Source organism: Branchiostoma lanceolatum, chromosome 2 (assembly GCF_035083965.1).
Source record: "Branchiostoma lanceolatum isolate klBraLanc5 chromosome 2, klBraLanc5.hap2, whole genome shotgun sequence".
In the NCBI taxonomy this organism is placed as follows: Eukaryota; Metazoa; Chordata; class Leptocardii; order Amphioxiformes; family Branchiostomatidae; genus Branchiostoma; species Branchiostoma lanceolatum.
Window position 1 is genome coordinate 19,398,086 of NC_089723.1, and position 17,147 is coordinate 19,415,232.

Below are 17,147 nucleotides of genomic sequence, written 5' to 3' on the forward strand. Positions count from 1 at the left end.
ATCTTTCAGAAATATAACTTTAGTTACAGAGAAATTTGCAGTGTTACTGTATGAGGAATGGAAAGTCAGCTGGGTAAAGGAAACTCCCCTTCTTCTCAAACCAATCTTTCCATACTGGGTATCAATGCCCCTGTGGGCTTGAGGCATCACTAGCATCAAATGAAAGGCCTTTCTTTATTCTATGAAATAACTTCTATGCGGAAGGGCACTTGTATTGTGACTACTGTAAATGCAGAAAAGTTTGCAGTGGTTTTATGTTCACGGTGAGCTTTCAGCTCAAACTTAAAGCCACCATGAACATTTTTGGCCACCTATGACTGTAGCGCCACACTATTCTTTCAAATGCAAACTTAGAACCACAGCGAACACCCCATTTTCTCCCTACCGTGAAATAAAAACCACACATACTTAAATGCATTTACAGTATCCTGACCAAAACGTTTTACAGACTTTATGCTGTATGCAATAACGAGTGAGACATAAAAAATCAAAGCAACCACACAGAAGTGCTGTAGATCTTGTAGCTTTTATTCAGAGATAGCAACATACAGAACTGAAATATTTGCAATGTGACCGACCTGAAAACAGGCATATAGCAAATGTGCAAGCAAGCTCTTCTCTACATACTAGTAACATAGAACAATTAAGTGATGCAAGAGTTGTTTCAGACATGGATGCCTGACAGTACTGAAAGTATATTAAGCTCATGATTATTAATCAATAAAACTTTGTATGGTGGTGAGACCTGTCTTGCTAGCAACTAAACATGTTGACATCAACACATGATAATGACATACAACTGCTATGTTCAGCATGTTTACTATTCCAGATATATGGCAGAATTTTCAACTGAGAAAGATCTGAAAAGCCGTTAAAATCACAAGCTTAAAAACACTGATAATTAAAAACATTATTTCCCTAACAATATTCAGCACTTTTCCTTAAGTTAGCATCTCACTGGGCTGCGCCATGTTGTTTTAGTATATTGTGCCAACTTTACAAAATTCTGCCTTGCAGTCACACTGATGTGTGATGCACTGGTAAAATATGTGACCTCTACAAACAAAATGGCCACAGCCGGAATGTCAGTTTCGGCTCCAATTCAGATACATGATAACTTTATTGGAAATTGCAGTGTTGCCACAGCTTTGAAAACCAAATTGAATGTACAATGAATAAAATTCATTGCAGAGAGATTTGCAGTGATTGCACTGTTTGAAGTCATTTTGTGCCAATTTACAACTTTTTTTTTGAAATATTGTAATAATTTCAGGCAACAAATTGGTGCTGATTGGCACCGGTTTGCGCCACTTTGAGAATGCCTTTCGCAATTTGCCGCAGTCCAGTGAAATAATCGCTTTAGTCATGCACATGTGCCAACTCTGTGCAACAAGATCAGTCTTTTAAGAGAGCATCTATAAATTCCTTAAGACATATCAATAGTGGTATTTTCTTTATTGAACAATAACAGGATTACGAAAATAACATCAGTAGGTTGGAGAATTTGCCTGGAACATCCCCAGTGGGACTGAATACCAAGATGACAAATTTACTTCTGAGAAATACTTATGACTTCTGAGAGACGATGAAGATGAATAAGCAAATTTCAAGTGACTAAATGGAACAATCAAAGTGTTTAAGACTTTTAAAAGGCCATGTTGAAGAAGGGGCTGGCTAATGAACTGGTTGAATAATGAACTAATTTTATTACTATCAAATAGACCAAATTTCTACTTCTCTTACCAGGTACTTTTATCACAACAAATACACATCTTCACTATGTATCTCTCATATGAAGCAGGTTCTTACTTGGTTGACGCTACATTTTACTAACTTACTACTTTTTTTGCACTCACTGGTCACAGGACAAGTCTGTTCCAGTATGAGGCCAAGTAATAACCCTTGAGGTACACCAGTTGCTTATGAGTTCTTCTTTCAATGTAAGCCAGACTTTCAGTGCGGCTTGGATTGTTTTACATTATTGCGATGCCATTACAGCACTTGTTGTGGGAGAAAGGAACTCGGTAACAACTGGTGCCACAAGAATCAGTATCAAACTTGTCAGCAATACAAGTGCCATTCTGCTGTTGCTGTAAAGCACTTAGGCAGCCACTTATAAACATGTCTTGCTGCCAAGCTTAACTGAGAGCACATAATGCGATCTTTGTCATCATGCTGGAAATTGTATTGCTGACAAGAAAATGAAGAGTACATGTAGTCATGATGTTAACATTTGTCATACATTTGTACTCAATGGTCACTATAAGACCCTGGTGTTTTTACCAAGGTCTAGATATGACACTTCTAAACATGGAAGGGTCTACACAGAGTTCTTAATCATCCCCATATTTTCAGGCTGTTGACTCTCAGCTTTACCTTTTAACTCCAGGTGGACCCGACAACACTCTGGAGTGTGCCCCTATCATATCCTTGATCAAGAACAGCTGAAGTTGTTTCTGTTACATTAGAAACAAGTTCTGTAGCTCTTACATAACATAGCTTACAATGGCTGTTAGGAACCTACTAGTAGGTGGTAATGGTAACAGCAATCGTAAGCACTGTGACAGAAATTCCACACACATTTGACACAACATAGATTCACATGTGAACCCATGGCTAAACTAATGTAATCTCATTGACAAGGTTGATGTGAAAAGGGAAAAGTCTTTGAACATTATGATGCCAAAAGAAAGCTGAATTTAAAAGGATTCTGTGTAGCCGGTTTTAAAAAAAAAACATGCTGACATATGCAAGGTGGCATATGCAGGGTGGCATAAAATCTTTCAGATTAGACTGAAGGTGGTATTTTTTGAAAATTTCCCTCCCACTTCTACATGGTGATTACTAGTATACAAGAAAGTATCATAATATTGCTTTGCTTAATTTGTACAGCAACCATAACATATCCTTGCAATGTCCACACACTTGTTGCCAAGAAATCTGTTTATGGACCAACAATACACCATTGATATACATACCCTTACATCTTTATACAAATACTTAACATGTACAACCAATCTCCAGACAACTGTGTGTTGTTAGGAGGAGCAATTTCTGTCACAGTTTAAGACAAAGAGATACATGTATGGTACAAACAATTGGCACAATAGAACTTCCCCTTATGTCATCAATACATCACCATATCAGGGGCACAGGATATGGTGACATCTTAATGAATAGGACCACCTCAAAACCAAGTCAGACAAATCTAATGTTGACGATGGCTGATTTTCAGAATTTTCAGTATTTAAATTTTAAAATTTAAACTGACTTTTCCAGAATATAGCTGTCCAATTGTCATGACTTCACATAAAACAATGTGACAATCGTGATACGTTAATCCACTTACAGTTTCAACTGAAAGGTTAGCATTGTTGAAAACATCTGTGAAATGAGTCATTTGCATATTGATATATTTGGTACAAGCAGCAATTATTCAAGTTCAATGATATTAGTTTCAACCCTGGACTTTGTTGTGAAAATCTGTTACATCAACACTAAAGTTGTCTGACTGTACATACATAAAAGCACCACTTTATAACAAAATCAGTATTTACAGAATATCACAAAAGCATTAAAAGTACTTCTTAAAATGTCAGACAGAACCAAGTTACAAAAGTACAAAATGTACAAATGCTTGTCCAAGATACCCTGTACATACCACAGTTTTGAGTATCCACAAAGTCAAAAAAGACACATTTAAAGTCATGGGCAGAAATAGACAAAGTGGTGAACATTAAAATCCTCAAAATTTACCTAAAATGTTAAAACAAGCTTTCACACTAAGCACAGGTTAAATCAAAGGAAGGTGATGGTATTTACAAATGACTTCCATCTGAGAACATGCAGACTTACATAATACACTCACTCCAATACTCTTAAGAACTAGGTTTTACCAAGTTCTGACTTACTGAGTCGTATGTCCTTTGCATCCACATAGTAGTCTCAACCATGCAAAGGCAACTCAATTCCAACAGACACTGACTTCTACATCATTTTTGCTGTTGTAAATCCGGCCAACAAAAGTCTTGACCTTCATGTACGTTGATCCCTCCTTGGATAAAGATAACAATTCACAAACACCATTGGGAACTTTTGTGCCCAAGACACTATTTCTAAAGAGATCTCTTTCATTTACATCCATAACAGGAGACAAACACAGCAAGTTGTGAGAAGAAACGGGTACCAAATACTGTTAGTAACTTAAGTCTGAATATGTACAAAAATATACCTGTCTCTCTCAAACAACAATATGTACACGTATCCCCGGATACTGTACAAATTACACTCAGAACACTAAAATCTTTCTTGAACCTTTGTGCACAAAACTTTTCTTTGGGACATAGACAGGTCAGTAACTTTGAAGTATGGAAGAAGCTTCATCGCAGCTTTTATGTTTCAAGCATGCATATGTTTACCATCTTCAACTTCAAGTTGGGCATTAGACTTTCAAACACTGCACATGTGCGAAGATTCTTCCCACCATTTTGATGGCACTATCAATGTCATATCCGACATGAAAACTCAACAGACGAAAACTAAGCCAACTACTTGGGAGAGCTTCGAAATCACTGAACCTGTCTCAAACTTGTGTAGGCACAACTCAACAGTTTGTAGAAATCTGTGCTGAAACAGTGCTAAACACTGACTGGAACAGCATTTTTTAGTTTTGGTCTGACTTGTCCTAAACAACATTATCACATTTCTTCAGTGTTTGAGATAGTCAATGGCATCATTAAAGCCCTGTCTGGGGCTAGGGCATACCCTAACACCCCCCCTGGGCAACATGTTGCCTGTTTTAGTGGCAAAATACAGCCAAAGAGCACAAGACCATCGCTGAAGTTGGTAAGATTCTCAATTCCATCAGCGAAATAGTTATCTATCAGGACAAGTCTGTAATCGAAAATGATTGCTCATAGCTCATCTTAAAAAGCTAGGCTAAATCATCTGCAAACAAACTTGGAAATCAGTAGTCATTGCCTCAGTATTGACATTATTCTTAAGACAAACTAAAACTGGCTTGGCTTCTTGGGTGATTTAAAAATCTAGAATGATTTATAAACAGATTGCACAAGGTCTGCACAGAGCTTACACAGCCTCTTAACAGCAACATATAATTTCTTTCTTTTACACTAAATCATACACTCTTGTTGTAAAGTTAGCCTTTTCAGTAAAATACATCTCCAAATCACACATAGGACAAAGCCGTATCTTCTTGAAAACAGACCCTGCTCTTATCTCTTTTTTTGATTTCATACTGTATCCCCTCAAAGCTGTCACCCTTTACAGCAAAGAGAAAAGAAGACACACATGCAATTTCTACATTACCCACACGCTAATCTGACTACCTGGCACTGATTTGTATTGCCAATGTCTCAATGATCTAGACAAGGATATCTTCACTGCCAATGTCTCAATGATCTAGACAAGGATGTCTTCACCTCTACACGGTTTCGCTGTCTTCTACTGTGTATTTTGGTGTCCAATACTCCTTTATCAGAAACCAAATGAATTCATCTCCTCATGTATATATCATTCCCAGCTCTGCATCACCTCAGACTATGAATACCTTGTACTGACTGTAAGGGTTGACCGATGCACCACTACCCCATGAAGCATATATCTTTCATGTGCTTGTCAAATGCTTATCTTATACAACTTTATAGAAGCCCTTCCCCCATTCACTTATTCTATACCCAAAATTTAAATACTAGGAACTTCCCCTCCCATCCCATAACCTATATACCATTTGATAATCTTTCAAACATATCTCTCTAAGTATGACCAGACTTAAGAAAATAAACCCCTTAAACGTATCTTAGTTAAAGGCAAGATCTTTTTGAGGTAACCCATCCCATATCCATTTCCACTTTCTGATAGCACCTCTCAAACTTGAGTAACCGTGCTCACGATATCAAATGCAAATTCACTGACCCTACTCTCTGCATGCTGGCAACAGTGGCAAATTCAACTGTATACCAGCTACATTTGTAACATTTTCATGAAGGCTTGGAAATTCATGCCTTTTAATGCAACTTTCAAATCTAGTCTCTGACTTGTATCTTAATCTAAAGGGACACAGACATTATAAAGTGCACATTATTAAGAAGCATTAATGTGGTGCAAGGCAATGACACATTTGTGGCCAAACGGAGACTTATACTTGATCCCCACCTCAGCATACACCTTACTTGGAATCCCCATATCACAGAGGTACAGCGTGCCGGCCGCCTCCGGTAAGGGGAGGGGCAGCGCCGGGGACAGGGACCACTTGGGCTGGATGGGGTATTGTGGTGGGTTACAGGGAGGGTCGACAGCCAGCACCGGAGCCTTGTTCTGTGCGACCCACTGCACCACGCTGCGGTACCAGGCCTGGTCCCTGAGAAACACGCTCTCCTGTCCGTCCAACGTGTTGATGATCAGGTCCACGTGCTCTGTGGGAAGACCTGTGTGTACTGTTGGGGCAACAAGAGGAAAAACATGATGAACTGACTGACCCTATTAAGGACTATACCTAGTATTGACTGGGCAATAGTAATAGACTCTTCTTTCTTTATTTTTTTGTTAAAATGCTTTACCTCCAAGTAAAAAAATGCATCATTCATAGCCATTGTAAAGGTGGGAGGAGGACCTAGGTGGTAACCTTACTACCTATAATCTATATCTATTCTAGCACAATACATCAATTTCTGACTATACTCACTTGGAGTGTGTACACCATCTGTCATATTGAACATCTGCAGCTCCAGTGTCAGACAGTCCAACATCTTCTTAAAGTTGGGCATGAACACTGTGACGTTGACTCCCTTGTTAGCGAGGTGTCTGGCACAGCTGATGCCCTGTGCACCCTGTCTGTGGGGGCCACACAGGACCACCACCGAGGGCATCTGGTGTGTGTTACGTGGGTTCAGCCTGGGAGGAAAGAAACAACAATGATTAGTTCTAAGCTACTCTGGATTTTACAGTACACACATACATACATGTAAAGGAATAAAAATCACTTTTGAAGAGAAAGCAAATTAGAAAACCCGTATTCTTCAATACTGTAGCTTTCATGATTGACTTGTATTTTCCATCTTATATTTTGCACTTTGGAATAAGAATAGAAAAGTAACACCTCACTTTGTCCAAGACTCATCATCTCAATTCAACATGCGTATACCAACATGTAGTTTATGATATGTAGATGACATAAATCAGATGTATTTCAGTGAACATTGAAAGTCCCAACATACCTACTGCTGCCCCCTAGTAGCTGCAGTGCCATCTGACTGCTGCACATGCCGATCACCTCCAGCTGCTTCTCCTCGGACAGACCACACTTCTCTGCTGCTCCATATAACCTCCTTCTCAGGTCTAAGGAGATACTGGGGACCACCAGGCCACAATCTAGAAGGGTAGGAAACATGCAGGCTCAAGGCACAGAACTTAATATTCAAATTCAATGTAGGTTAAAGAATATATAAAGCTGGAGCGTCATAGAGTACTGGAAACGATGTCTGTGTAAATGGCTGGACAAGACTTAATCCTAAAAATGGCATGAACAACTTGTCAATGACCTAACGTTTCCTTGCCTCGGGCCCATCTACACTTATGATGCTGACAGAAAGTTGAGATGATTACATGTACTTTACTTAAAAAGCAGTACTACTGTGTGTACCTGTGTTAAACTCCACACTGCTCTGCTGAGGTAAGATGATCTGTCTGTACACTACTGCCTCCTGGTCACCTAGGATGTTCTCATCATGTCTGTAGTTCTGGGGCTTCTTAGTCTCTGAGACCTGCCCGTTCAACATGTCCAACTCCTCAAATATAGCTGCCTTGTCAAAGAGTGCCAGGTTCTTCTCAAAGTCAAACTCTTCAGTCATAACCGTTGGGGAGATTGGGGAGAACGTGTTGTTGTTCTCCAGCTTAGTCTTGGCTCTTGGGCGTCCGTTTTCCAACTTCTTGGGAGTCGTGTTTTGAGACCTGCGCCCAAAACCAGAGACTGGGAAAGAAAAACAATGGCTCCTGAGACCATTCAAGGTTTTTCCAATAACATGACATAACAATGAGACAAAACTTTTCTTAACGTCTACATATCACCTAAGACTAACCAAAACAGGAGAAATATGTGAAACTCACAGGAGTTGTGACGTTTCCTTCCCATCTTGGTGGGGGTCCCCTCTCTGCTCCCTCCATTCATCATCTCCCCATTTTGGTCCCTATTTCCAAAGTCTCGTGGAGACATCTGGCTGATTCTAACATCCCCCATCTGCTCCAGGAATTTTCTGGAATCACCGCCATTCTTCCTGGAATCGTGCCCATTCCTCTTGGAATCCTCATTGGCTGGCTTTCCAACGTGTCCATTTTGGCCCCTCTTTGCTGCAATCTCGCCATTTTGGCCCTTCCCAGGATTGCTCTGTTTCCTGGGGTACTCTCCGTTGGGGGTCTTCCTGGCATCTCCGATTTGTTCGGACTTCTTGGAATCTCCTGACGTTTGCTCCTTTTTCTTCTTAGGAGTAGCCGATACCAGACTAACCCTGGGTTTCTGGACTTCGACTACCTTCCCATTTTCTGCAGCTGATGAGTTCAGGATCTTTAGATCCTTGATATCTATTGCACTACAGGTGAGAAAAAGAAGAAATCATTAACACCTGAGATAAAGCCTGTAACTAAATTTGATAGTAATAAACCAATGAGAAGCAACTGGCGGGAAAAACGACTATAAACAAGTACATGGGATGAGAGAACAGGTGTATCACCTTTTCTGGCTCCCATCCCAGAAACATATACTAGTACATACATGTTTGTCTTCGTCCTCTCCAACATAACACTAACAGGTATGAAAAAAACAAAAACAATGTAGGGACCTGGGCTGCCTCCAGCTTTTATATTTATGAGTGGGGCGGAAAAAGATTAAAGTCATTGTTTGAGCCCATTTTACTCATTTTCATTGTTAAATCTGTCATTCTAACCTTACAAAAATACATTTTCATCAGTTCTATGTGAATGAGTTCAGATTTGGGGGCAAATGGAGGGAATTTTTTTTCTGTCCTAAGAAGCAAATTTCTGTATCAGGACGGGGGAACGGGTCTTGGAGACAGCCCTGATGGGGACATAAAAACCACTGACTTGATCAAGTTGATGTGATTGAAATGAATTGAATTGGATTGAATGTACCTGAGGGTGATCTCTGGCACCTGGCATTTAAGGCCATTGCGGAATGAGTCCCTCAACGTGATGGTCTGCTCCTCCTTGTTGACTCTGATGACGCGACCCTGGTAGACCCCGAGGGCGGATCCACAGTCAACAGATATCACACTGCCCACATATCCCTCAGCCATTGGCAAGCACAACTCTGAAATTGAAAATGGGGATGTTAATGTAAGGGAATGTTGATTCTACATTCTCATTGTAACCAGAATTGCTAATGTATCAATGTACACATTGCCTCCCCCCGGCCCCATTGTTTCTATCAATTGAAGGGTGACAGAAACAAATCCTTGCACCCCAGTAACACGTTGTTGCTTTGCACAGAGTAAGAGGAATGACGGCAACTGATATATAAGAAAAAACTGAATTTGTGTTGTTTTTTCCTTTGTCCCAAGTACAAAACATGGATGTTACACAATGATTTGTCTGCTCAAGTCTTATTACATCATACATGTGCAACATCCATTCATTTTAATGTCATTTGCTTGTTGTTGTTTGTTTTTTTGCAAGCTCACCTTACATTGTAAGACAAATTATGTCATCCAAAAAACTCTAAACAAACAAAACTATTGCACCACTATCTTTTCGCTACTTATTGTTTTTATAGGGGGGTTCCCTCCGTCAGGAAGGGGAAACTCAATCATACTTTAACTTCCTCTTTATGACGAAGGGACATCCCCTAAACTCTACAAAGTGGCATAAAATGATACATGGTATTAAATATTGCAGAAATTTGTGTCATTTAACCACTGTCTAGTGCTATATGCTCAGGGTCAGTTCTCGACTCGCTTGCTCTGTATGTTTTGTAGCAAAAAAAAAACTTTGCGGTAGAAAAAGAAATCCGATCCTGTCAGGACGCTTGCGAATCGGTCTAGGGTTTGTTCGGCCGGATGTCTTTTGTTGTCAAAAACGCTAAAAAATCAAGATAATTTTCTTTTCGGACCAACAATGACATCCGACAAGCAACATCACAACACACTACATCTAGTGGGTACCATAATGTCCGAACTGAAGGAAAGACTATGCGAGAAAACGGCAGAATTTGTCGCTCAGATTTTTTTCTCTTTTTTTTCGCCAAGGTGTTTTGTGCAACTCGATTTACATCATCACAAAAATCGTCGTCACGGCTGACCTCTAAGTCTGGACACCGTTTTCTCAACGTCGGTGGTGAATCCATACCAAATCAAACCGTCTATAGACGTACTGCACTATATATTTGTGTTATTGAGAGAAACTTACCTGAAAATGTCCCCAATCCTGTTGAAAACTCTTCACCAAAACTGGTTTTTCCGATGGCTGCTCGGAAAGTCTCCCTCAATATGGCGATACGCACTGCATTCTGGGTGCGCGAACATACCAACGCAAAGACGTCAGAGGGGTGGCAGGTACTAGATTGATATGTAATAACGGGTATATGAGGACGTCATCTGATGAGTAATATTGCATTTTGACGACCCAAATTTAATGCAAGACAGAGGGGAACAAGATTATTTCTTTATGACTCATCGGATGGCAGCTAAAAGATCGCTAGTAAATATATTGATACTGGTATAAAGGGATTGAAAAGAGCAGGCCATTGGGTCTGAACTCGGAAAATACTTTCAGTAACTGCTAGCTGAAGTCTGCAGAACTAGATATTTCTCAGCTCTATTTGACTCCTTCAAGTTTTAAACAAACTTTCAAACTGCCAAATTTGTTGAAACATTCACTTAGGGGAAGGAAATACATGACATTATATATTGTTTTTTCTTTCCATTTTGCTCGGAAAACACTGAGCACTTTAATTGGGCAATGCATTTCTTTCCTTACATGCACATGAATATTGAATATTGAAGATACAATTACCACCACATTTTCCTAAATTCACGGTTGGATTGATTCATTCTATTTTTCATATTACTTATTCATTAATTCATATTGTTCCATTGGCTTCCGCGACTTCAAGTTTTCGGCTCCCGAGATCGCATCTCGTGCAAACAACTTCGGAGGAACACTTGTAATGTGCACGAAGAGTTGTTTTGAAACTTAGCAGCCTTGTTTGCATGCAATCCTAAACACTGGAGAGCGCCAGGGCTCAACTTGAAGTGCGGTTGATTTACATATAAAAGCGCGCGCAGTGACAAGGTCGATCAACGGTCGGCAGTTCTGACAGCCCAAATGCTTTGCAAAAAACGTCCGACATCGACAAGGCACGATTTTTCTATGTTATAGGCCAGGAGACTGACAGACCTCCATACCCCGTTGAAGTGTTCAACGCACCAGCTTTATGGTCAACGCGAAACAACCGACACAATTCCCTGCTTGGTTTACTGCACGGATTGTACTTACGTGTGTATCAAGGTAACAGGTGGGCAGAGATGAATTGTCAAGGCAACCACCATCAACGGATTATATCGGAGGATCGCTGATGCCAGATATGATTCTCTGATCAAAGAGAGTTGAGTGGAAATGGACTTCAGCAGCCACCGCGTTAGATCTACATCGGCTTCTCGGTGGTTTTATTGTGGTAGGACGTCGTGTTTATATTTGGTAGAGTCCGTGTAATGGGGATGCACACAGCTGTCGGCTGAACATATGGGATTTGTCATCGCTTCGTCACCCAGTCGTACACACACGGAGGACAGGCCGCAGTGAGATTTGAAACTCAATTGTGCGCTTCTCATAAATAGAGCAGCCTTTTTTGAGAGCCAAGTTTCTGACGGTGTTGACAGAGAGTCCAGTGGAATATATTTGAGTACACTTGACCTGCACGAGTTTGTGTGAAGGACCTACTTGATCTGGGCGGTAACATGACCAAGGAAGCCGCCCGCACCATACTAGAGTACGTCCTGTACCCGGACATGGAGGTGGAACAGAACGTCCCCGGCCCCAAAACAGTGACATCTTCGGACGGTAATCATGAGAAATCTGGACCTGTCGTCCACGGAGAAAAGGAGACAACAGAAGTAAAGAACAGTCAGCAAAAGGCAGTCGACAACAACAATCGGGTAGGTTGAAAACAAGGCCATTGCGTGGTCACGCTCGATATTGTGGAAGGCATCATGGTATGTTAAAATAGACCCACCTAGCGTGGAATCAATTCGACAAAGCTTTTAAAGCCAGTCGGGCTTGTTTACCTGCCGTGTGTGTACAGGTCGTGATAATGTTTGTGTAAAAATGGGATGTTTTCTTCTTCTTGTTATCATAAGTCAAGTTATTACACTGGTCGTCGTAAAAACACACCCAAATTAACATATGGGTGAGAGAAAATTGGCCCTTCGTCCACTGCTGATATATACTAGTGATCGGTGTCGTCAGCGGAGCCTGAGAGAGGTCGTAGGGTACTATAGTTCCTTTGAAGTCTTTACCCTGTAAAACGTTATTGGTGACCTGGTATGAAGGACACTGCAGAGTAAACATGGTAAAAAATACTTTCTCTGGACAACAAAAGAGGTAGGTGGTTCTGTGACAAGGATACAGACACGCTTTCATCATTTTGGTTCTGCAAATGAAAAGGAAACGCCCAACTTGATAAAGGCGATTTCTTGATTGATTGAATCTTTTAAAGGTCAGTATAAATTTTTGATACGATTAAGGTTAAGTGTGCTTGTCTTCTAACCAACAAGTGTACTTGTTTTCTTTAATCCAATAAGTGTACTCCTCTGTGATAAGGGGCAATTGACTTAAGCGTACAAACCAAACGATGTGGATAGTATCACCGAGAAAAAAACACAAATCTTACAGCGCTAGCCTTGGTCATGATTTGTTTTATTTGAATTAAGTCAGTCGTACCCATGACTTGCGATTATTAGGGTCGATATTAATTGTTACGAGTGATCACATCGGCTTCGGAGAGTAGTCCATTCCCCATGTTCTGAAGAATTCCAGTCGAAGTTTTAGAAAAACTTTGAGAAGCCGGAACAAAATCAAGAAGCGGTGTCCCGTGTTATGCTAGGGTCACATTTCCAACCCGGGACCCGGCCGGTCAGCTTGTGGGAACGAAAACTATATGATATAAAAGACAACAAAACACACAAACCTTTTTAAAAATTTCTTCTTACCATACGCTATGTATATTCTTGATATGCATTTTTTATTCTTTGTTTTCTCAAACAGCCCGGTCGGGCCCCGGCTTGGAAATGTGACCCTAGCATTAGTATTATTCACCAAATTTGTTAGGGAAGAGCTTGAGCCAAAAGATCGGAATAATAATATTTTTCACAGATTGCCCCTTTCTAGCTATTCATATATTTGTCATGGGGTTACGCGGCAAAAAGCTTTCCATACATTTCATGAATCAAGCTAGTCGTCAGCTCTTTAATTTGTAGATCTGTTTACTGAAAGAAACATCTGACAATATATGCTACTTTCAACCATTCCTATTCAGAGTGTGTGAAAACATCTCTAGCTTTCTCTATCTCCTGCATATCAAAGAATGATTATTGTTGTGTGCTTGCTGGTATCCAGCCACAAAATAATCCAAAGGGACAGAATCTGGTATTCACTGACACTGTTCGGGCCTGTATGTATTGTAGGTGTTTTGTTATTGTTTGAGGTTATGCCTACATAAATGGGTTGTCGCAACTACCTTTCACAAGGAAAATCGAGTTCAATAGATGGGGGCACATTGGTCACGAATGTCATAATGCGCTCTTTGTCAGATATCAATTTTCAAGTGGATTTGGTTGCTGCATAGGCGTAACTCTATAGCTATAACGTCACTAGGATATGTTGTTTTCCTGGGTTGCGGCTTCGTTTTGGAGGTCCGTTCGTGGTGCCAGCTGGCCTAGCTGAAGTTCGCCAACCTGTTCGACCACCTGTTACTACCACTTAGGTCAGTCGTTACCGGTCGTAACAACAGGTTATCGTCAAAACTGGATAGAATAGGTAGGACTTTAATCTCCAAGCAGATCTCCACGGTGCCAAAATCTAGCTAGCCAGAGAAGCTCCAGTCAGCCAGAGAAGTAGTCAGGCACCGTTGGGTTGCAAAAAAAAAAACCTTCTGCCAGTTGGATACGGTCTTTGCAACCGTTGGGTCTGCTTGGAGACTACTAGGACTTCAAGACTGAGGAAAACTGCTGTTTGTTTGAGTCCTAACTGCGAATAAGCGATAGTAAGCCTCAGCTAAGTGTCTCTTCTGTGGATATGCCTCTTTTTCTCGTCTGATCTGGTGTAACAACTAACATAACATCATCTTTCGCTCGATCAAAATGTCAGTTTTCTGTTTTATTTCCCTCCCTGTACCCTGTATAGGGTATGGAAGAAAATAGCTATTCAATGTTTTGGACGTGTGACGTGCACACTATGGTCTCTGGTCACTACGTAGAGAGGTTTGAAAAGTTACATTGACTTTGAAGTTAGGCGATACTTCTTTTGTAGTTACAGGTGCATATCATATACAGCTGTAGGTTGTGTACTGTTGCTGATCCAGAGGACTGGTATTCACGGCTTGGGCGATTTCCACCAATGCCAGTTGTCCGTGCAACAGCTGTCCCTAGTGACGATCGGTTCTTACAGGTTCGGGTGGTAACATTTTTTACGTACTCTCTTCTTGAGGCATTAACGTTACTACTGCTAATATACATCAATTTACCTATGACGACCATGGTTCTGACATAATAGTCTAATAGTTCTTTCTGGTTTACATACTTCAGTAGTGAAGGAGCTTAGAATTTCTTGCAATAGCCTCTGCAATACCCAGAAGACCATATATTCTTTCGATGTTTCTGATACAACGTTCTTGGACATGGCATGTAAAGGTATCCTTACAGATCAGAGCTATTGAATAGGGACTGCATATTAATATTGTCATTGTTTATGTATACAACAGCAAGGAGTGTATTAAATTGTATAGCTATGACAAATCTCAATCGCCAATCATACATCTATCTTATTTGTTTTGCAAATTTGAACGTCTTCTTTATGAAAGAAGACTTTTTAAAAACATACATTTTTGCATTTCTCAGCCCCAACAGGACGACCAGGTGAGCGATGTTGTGATCCAGGCGGTGTTCGGGGACCACATCTCCCCCGAGCAGGTCAAAGCTGGGATCAAGTTCAACCCGCTGTACTCTGATCACTACGGATCTAACGCTGCCAGGACTCACTACGGAACATACAACTACCTGGACGTCCATCACCTGAGGTCACTGCATACAAAGGAGGCTGCACCGGAGTTCCACACGCCAGAGTCTCACCACATAGGCACCAATGGTGACGTCATCGTACCGCAGGACTCAGGAAAACAGGGTTCTTCACAGGTGGATGGAGTGCGGAAATCTAAAAATGGACCCAGGAAAAATGGGATCTTAGCAAACGGTCCCGCGGGGAAACAGAAAGCTAACGGCGGTGTCAGATGGGCCCCTCTGCCGCAACTTGTTAAGAACGCCTCCTTACAGAAGTCCAACAATGCAAGCACCAAGGACAAAAGTGACAACAAAGACAAGGTAAGCAGCACCCTAAAGAAGAATGAAATACATGCCCCTCAAAACTCTCTTTACTAAATTAATAATTTAAGTTTTCATAAAGTCAAATATGTTTGTGAACATGGTGTCCCCTGCATTTCTGTGGAGAATATCTAGACGCGACGAAGAGTAGCGTTACGTTCCGGATACAGCTTACGGTACTACACAAATAAGTGACCCAAAACAAGGACTTCAAAAGGTTTACATGCACGGTATTGATTGGAAATCTGAGAAAGAGCTTGGTATGTAAATTATGCCAATGGTAGTATCTAGCTGGGTACTCTGACAACGTACTAGTACTCGTAGGCTTTCTAGTATACTAGTAGCAAGATGAAGTAAAAGCACGCAACATCCTCACTTACTGGTCTATCCAATTATTATCTCGTTATATCAGTGATTGTAAAAGCTCATTCTCATCCCATACTAAACACTCCATACACTCTATTATTAGATTAGCCGTATGCAACTATGGTTAAGAACCAGTAGATGCCATACTTTGTACCTTGTACAATTGTTGTACAATAACGTTATTGTCATTATCATTACACCTCGCGTTTGTTTTCCAGAAGGCGTCCAACCGTCTGTACGACACGACTGATGTCATCATGCACGGGTACGACACTCTCATATGGAAAACTCTGGAGAAGAAGAGAAGACGATGCGTGCTGAGAGCCTGTCTGTGTGTGCTGGGCATTCTGGTACTTCTCGGACTCTTCGTCATGGCCGTGGTTCTCCCGCTGTATTTCTTTAATTTCTTAGGCCGTTGACATTGTGCCTGAACTTGGTAGCGTTGTATAGGACACTGCACGAAATGGCATCGGATCGTGACATCATGATCCGAACATTGGACACGGTGATCCGATTTAATAGGTTTTTAACTTGGAAATGTTGAATTGTGAAAGGATGGATCAATTCAACATTTCCAAGTTCACAACTAATTTAACACAATATTGAAATGATGTGGCTTAGCAATCAATTTCCTTTGGGGTAGGCTGAGGGACATCAACATTGGGCTCAAAGTACCACTTGCATATGCTGCATAAGGTTTGCGCAGGTAAACTGGAGTCGTGTAAGTACAATACGGCCCGTATCTATTCGGATTCTGTCGAATCCTAGGTTCTGGATCACCGTGTCCGATGTTAACATGTTCAGCCATTTCGTACAGTGGGACTGCACTCCTTTGTATGTAACAACTCTTCTTAGGACCAAGGACATTATCATGTTAGGACGTATTGTATATGCAAAAGTTTAGTTTTGGGGAAATAGTGCAATGAGTGTGCAAAGCGGCAGAGTATGCTCTTGTCCTTACAGCAAGTGGCCGCATTTACACGTCTTATATTACCCATTATGTGCATAAATCTGTGTATATTTACACTAACAAATCACTTCTCTTGTATACCAGCTTAGTACGTTGGTACTGTGTGCTACTAAGGTTATTCCTTGGTATGTAAAAATTAACTCTTGTCATTCAAGTTTCACATCACATAATTAAAGACTATGAGTCCATAC

At 40.8% G+C, this 17,147-nt stretch overlaps 2 protein-coding genes across 5 annotated transcripts; one reads left to right on the forward strand and one right to left on the reverse strand.

Moving 5' to 3' along the window:
• Positions 1 to 507: 507 nt before the first annotated feature.
• Positions 508 to 10,568, reverse strand: LOC136427771 (enhancer of mRNA-decapping protein 3-like). The gene is made up of 7 exons (XM_066416920.1): positions 10,435 to 10,568; positions 9,163 to 9,340; positions 8,125 to 8,603; positions 7,661 to 7,987; positions 7,236 to 7,389; positions 6,704 to 6,912; positions 508 to 6,455 (listed from the first exon to the last, which is right to left on the reverse strand). Exons 2-7 carry the CDS (start codon positions 9,324 to 9,326, stop codon positions 6,103 to 6,105), a joined length of 1,686 nt encoding a protein of 561 aa, XP_066273017.1. The 5' UTR covers positions 9,327 to 9,340; positions 10,435 to 10,568; the 3' UTR covers positions 508 to 6,102.
• A 1,082-nt stretch (positions 10,569 to 11,650) lies between these two features.
• LOC136427773 (uncharacterized) lies at positions 11,651 to 17,146 on the forward strand. 4 transcript variants are annotated; one of them, XM_066416928.1, is made up of 4 exons: positions 13,766 to 14,061; positions 14,577 to 14,691; positions 15,141 to 15,620; positions 16,205 to 17,146. In XM_066416928.1, exons 2-4 carry the CDS (start codon positions 14,641 to 14,643, stop codon positions 16,403 to 16,405), a joined length of 732 nt encoding a protein of 243 aa, XP_066273025.1. In that variant the 5' UTR covers positions 13,766 to 14,061; positions 14,577 to 14,640; the 3' UTR covers positions 16,406 to 17,146. The 4 variants fall into 4 exon arrangements, with proteins under 4 accessions (XP_066273023.1, XP_066273022.1, XP_066273025.1 ...); XM_066416927.1 differs by having other exon boundaries at positions 13,767 to 14,008; XM_066416926.1 differs by lacking the exons at positions 13,766 to 14,061; positions 14,577 to 14,691 and adding an exon at positions 11,651 to 12,182 and having other exon boundaries at positions 16,208 to 17,146.
• The last annotated feature ends 1 nt before the right edge of the window (position 17,147 follows it).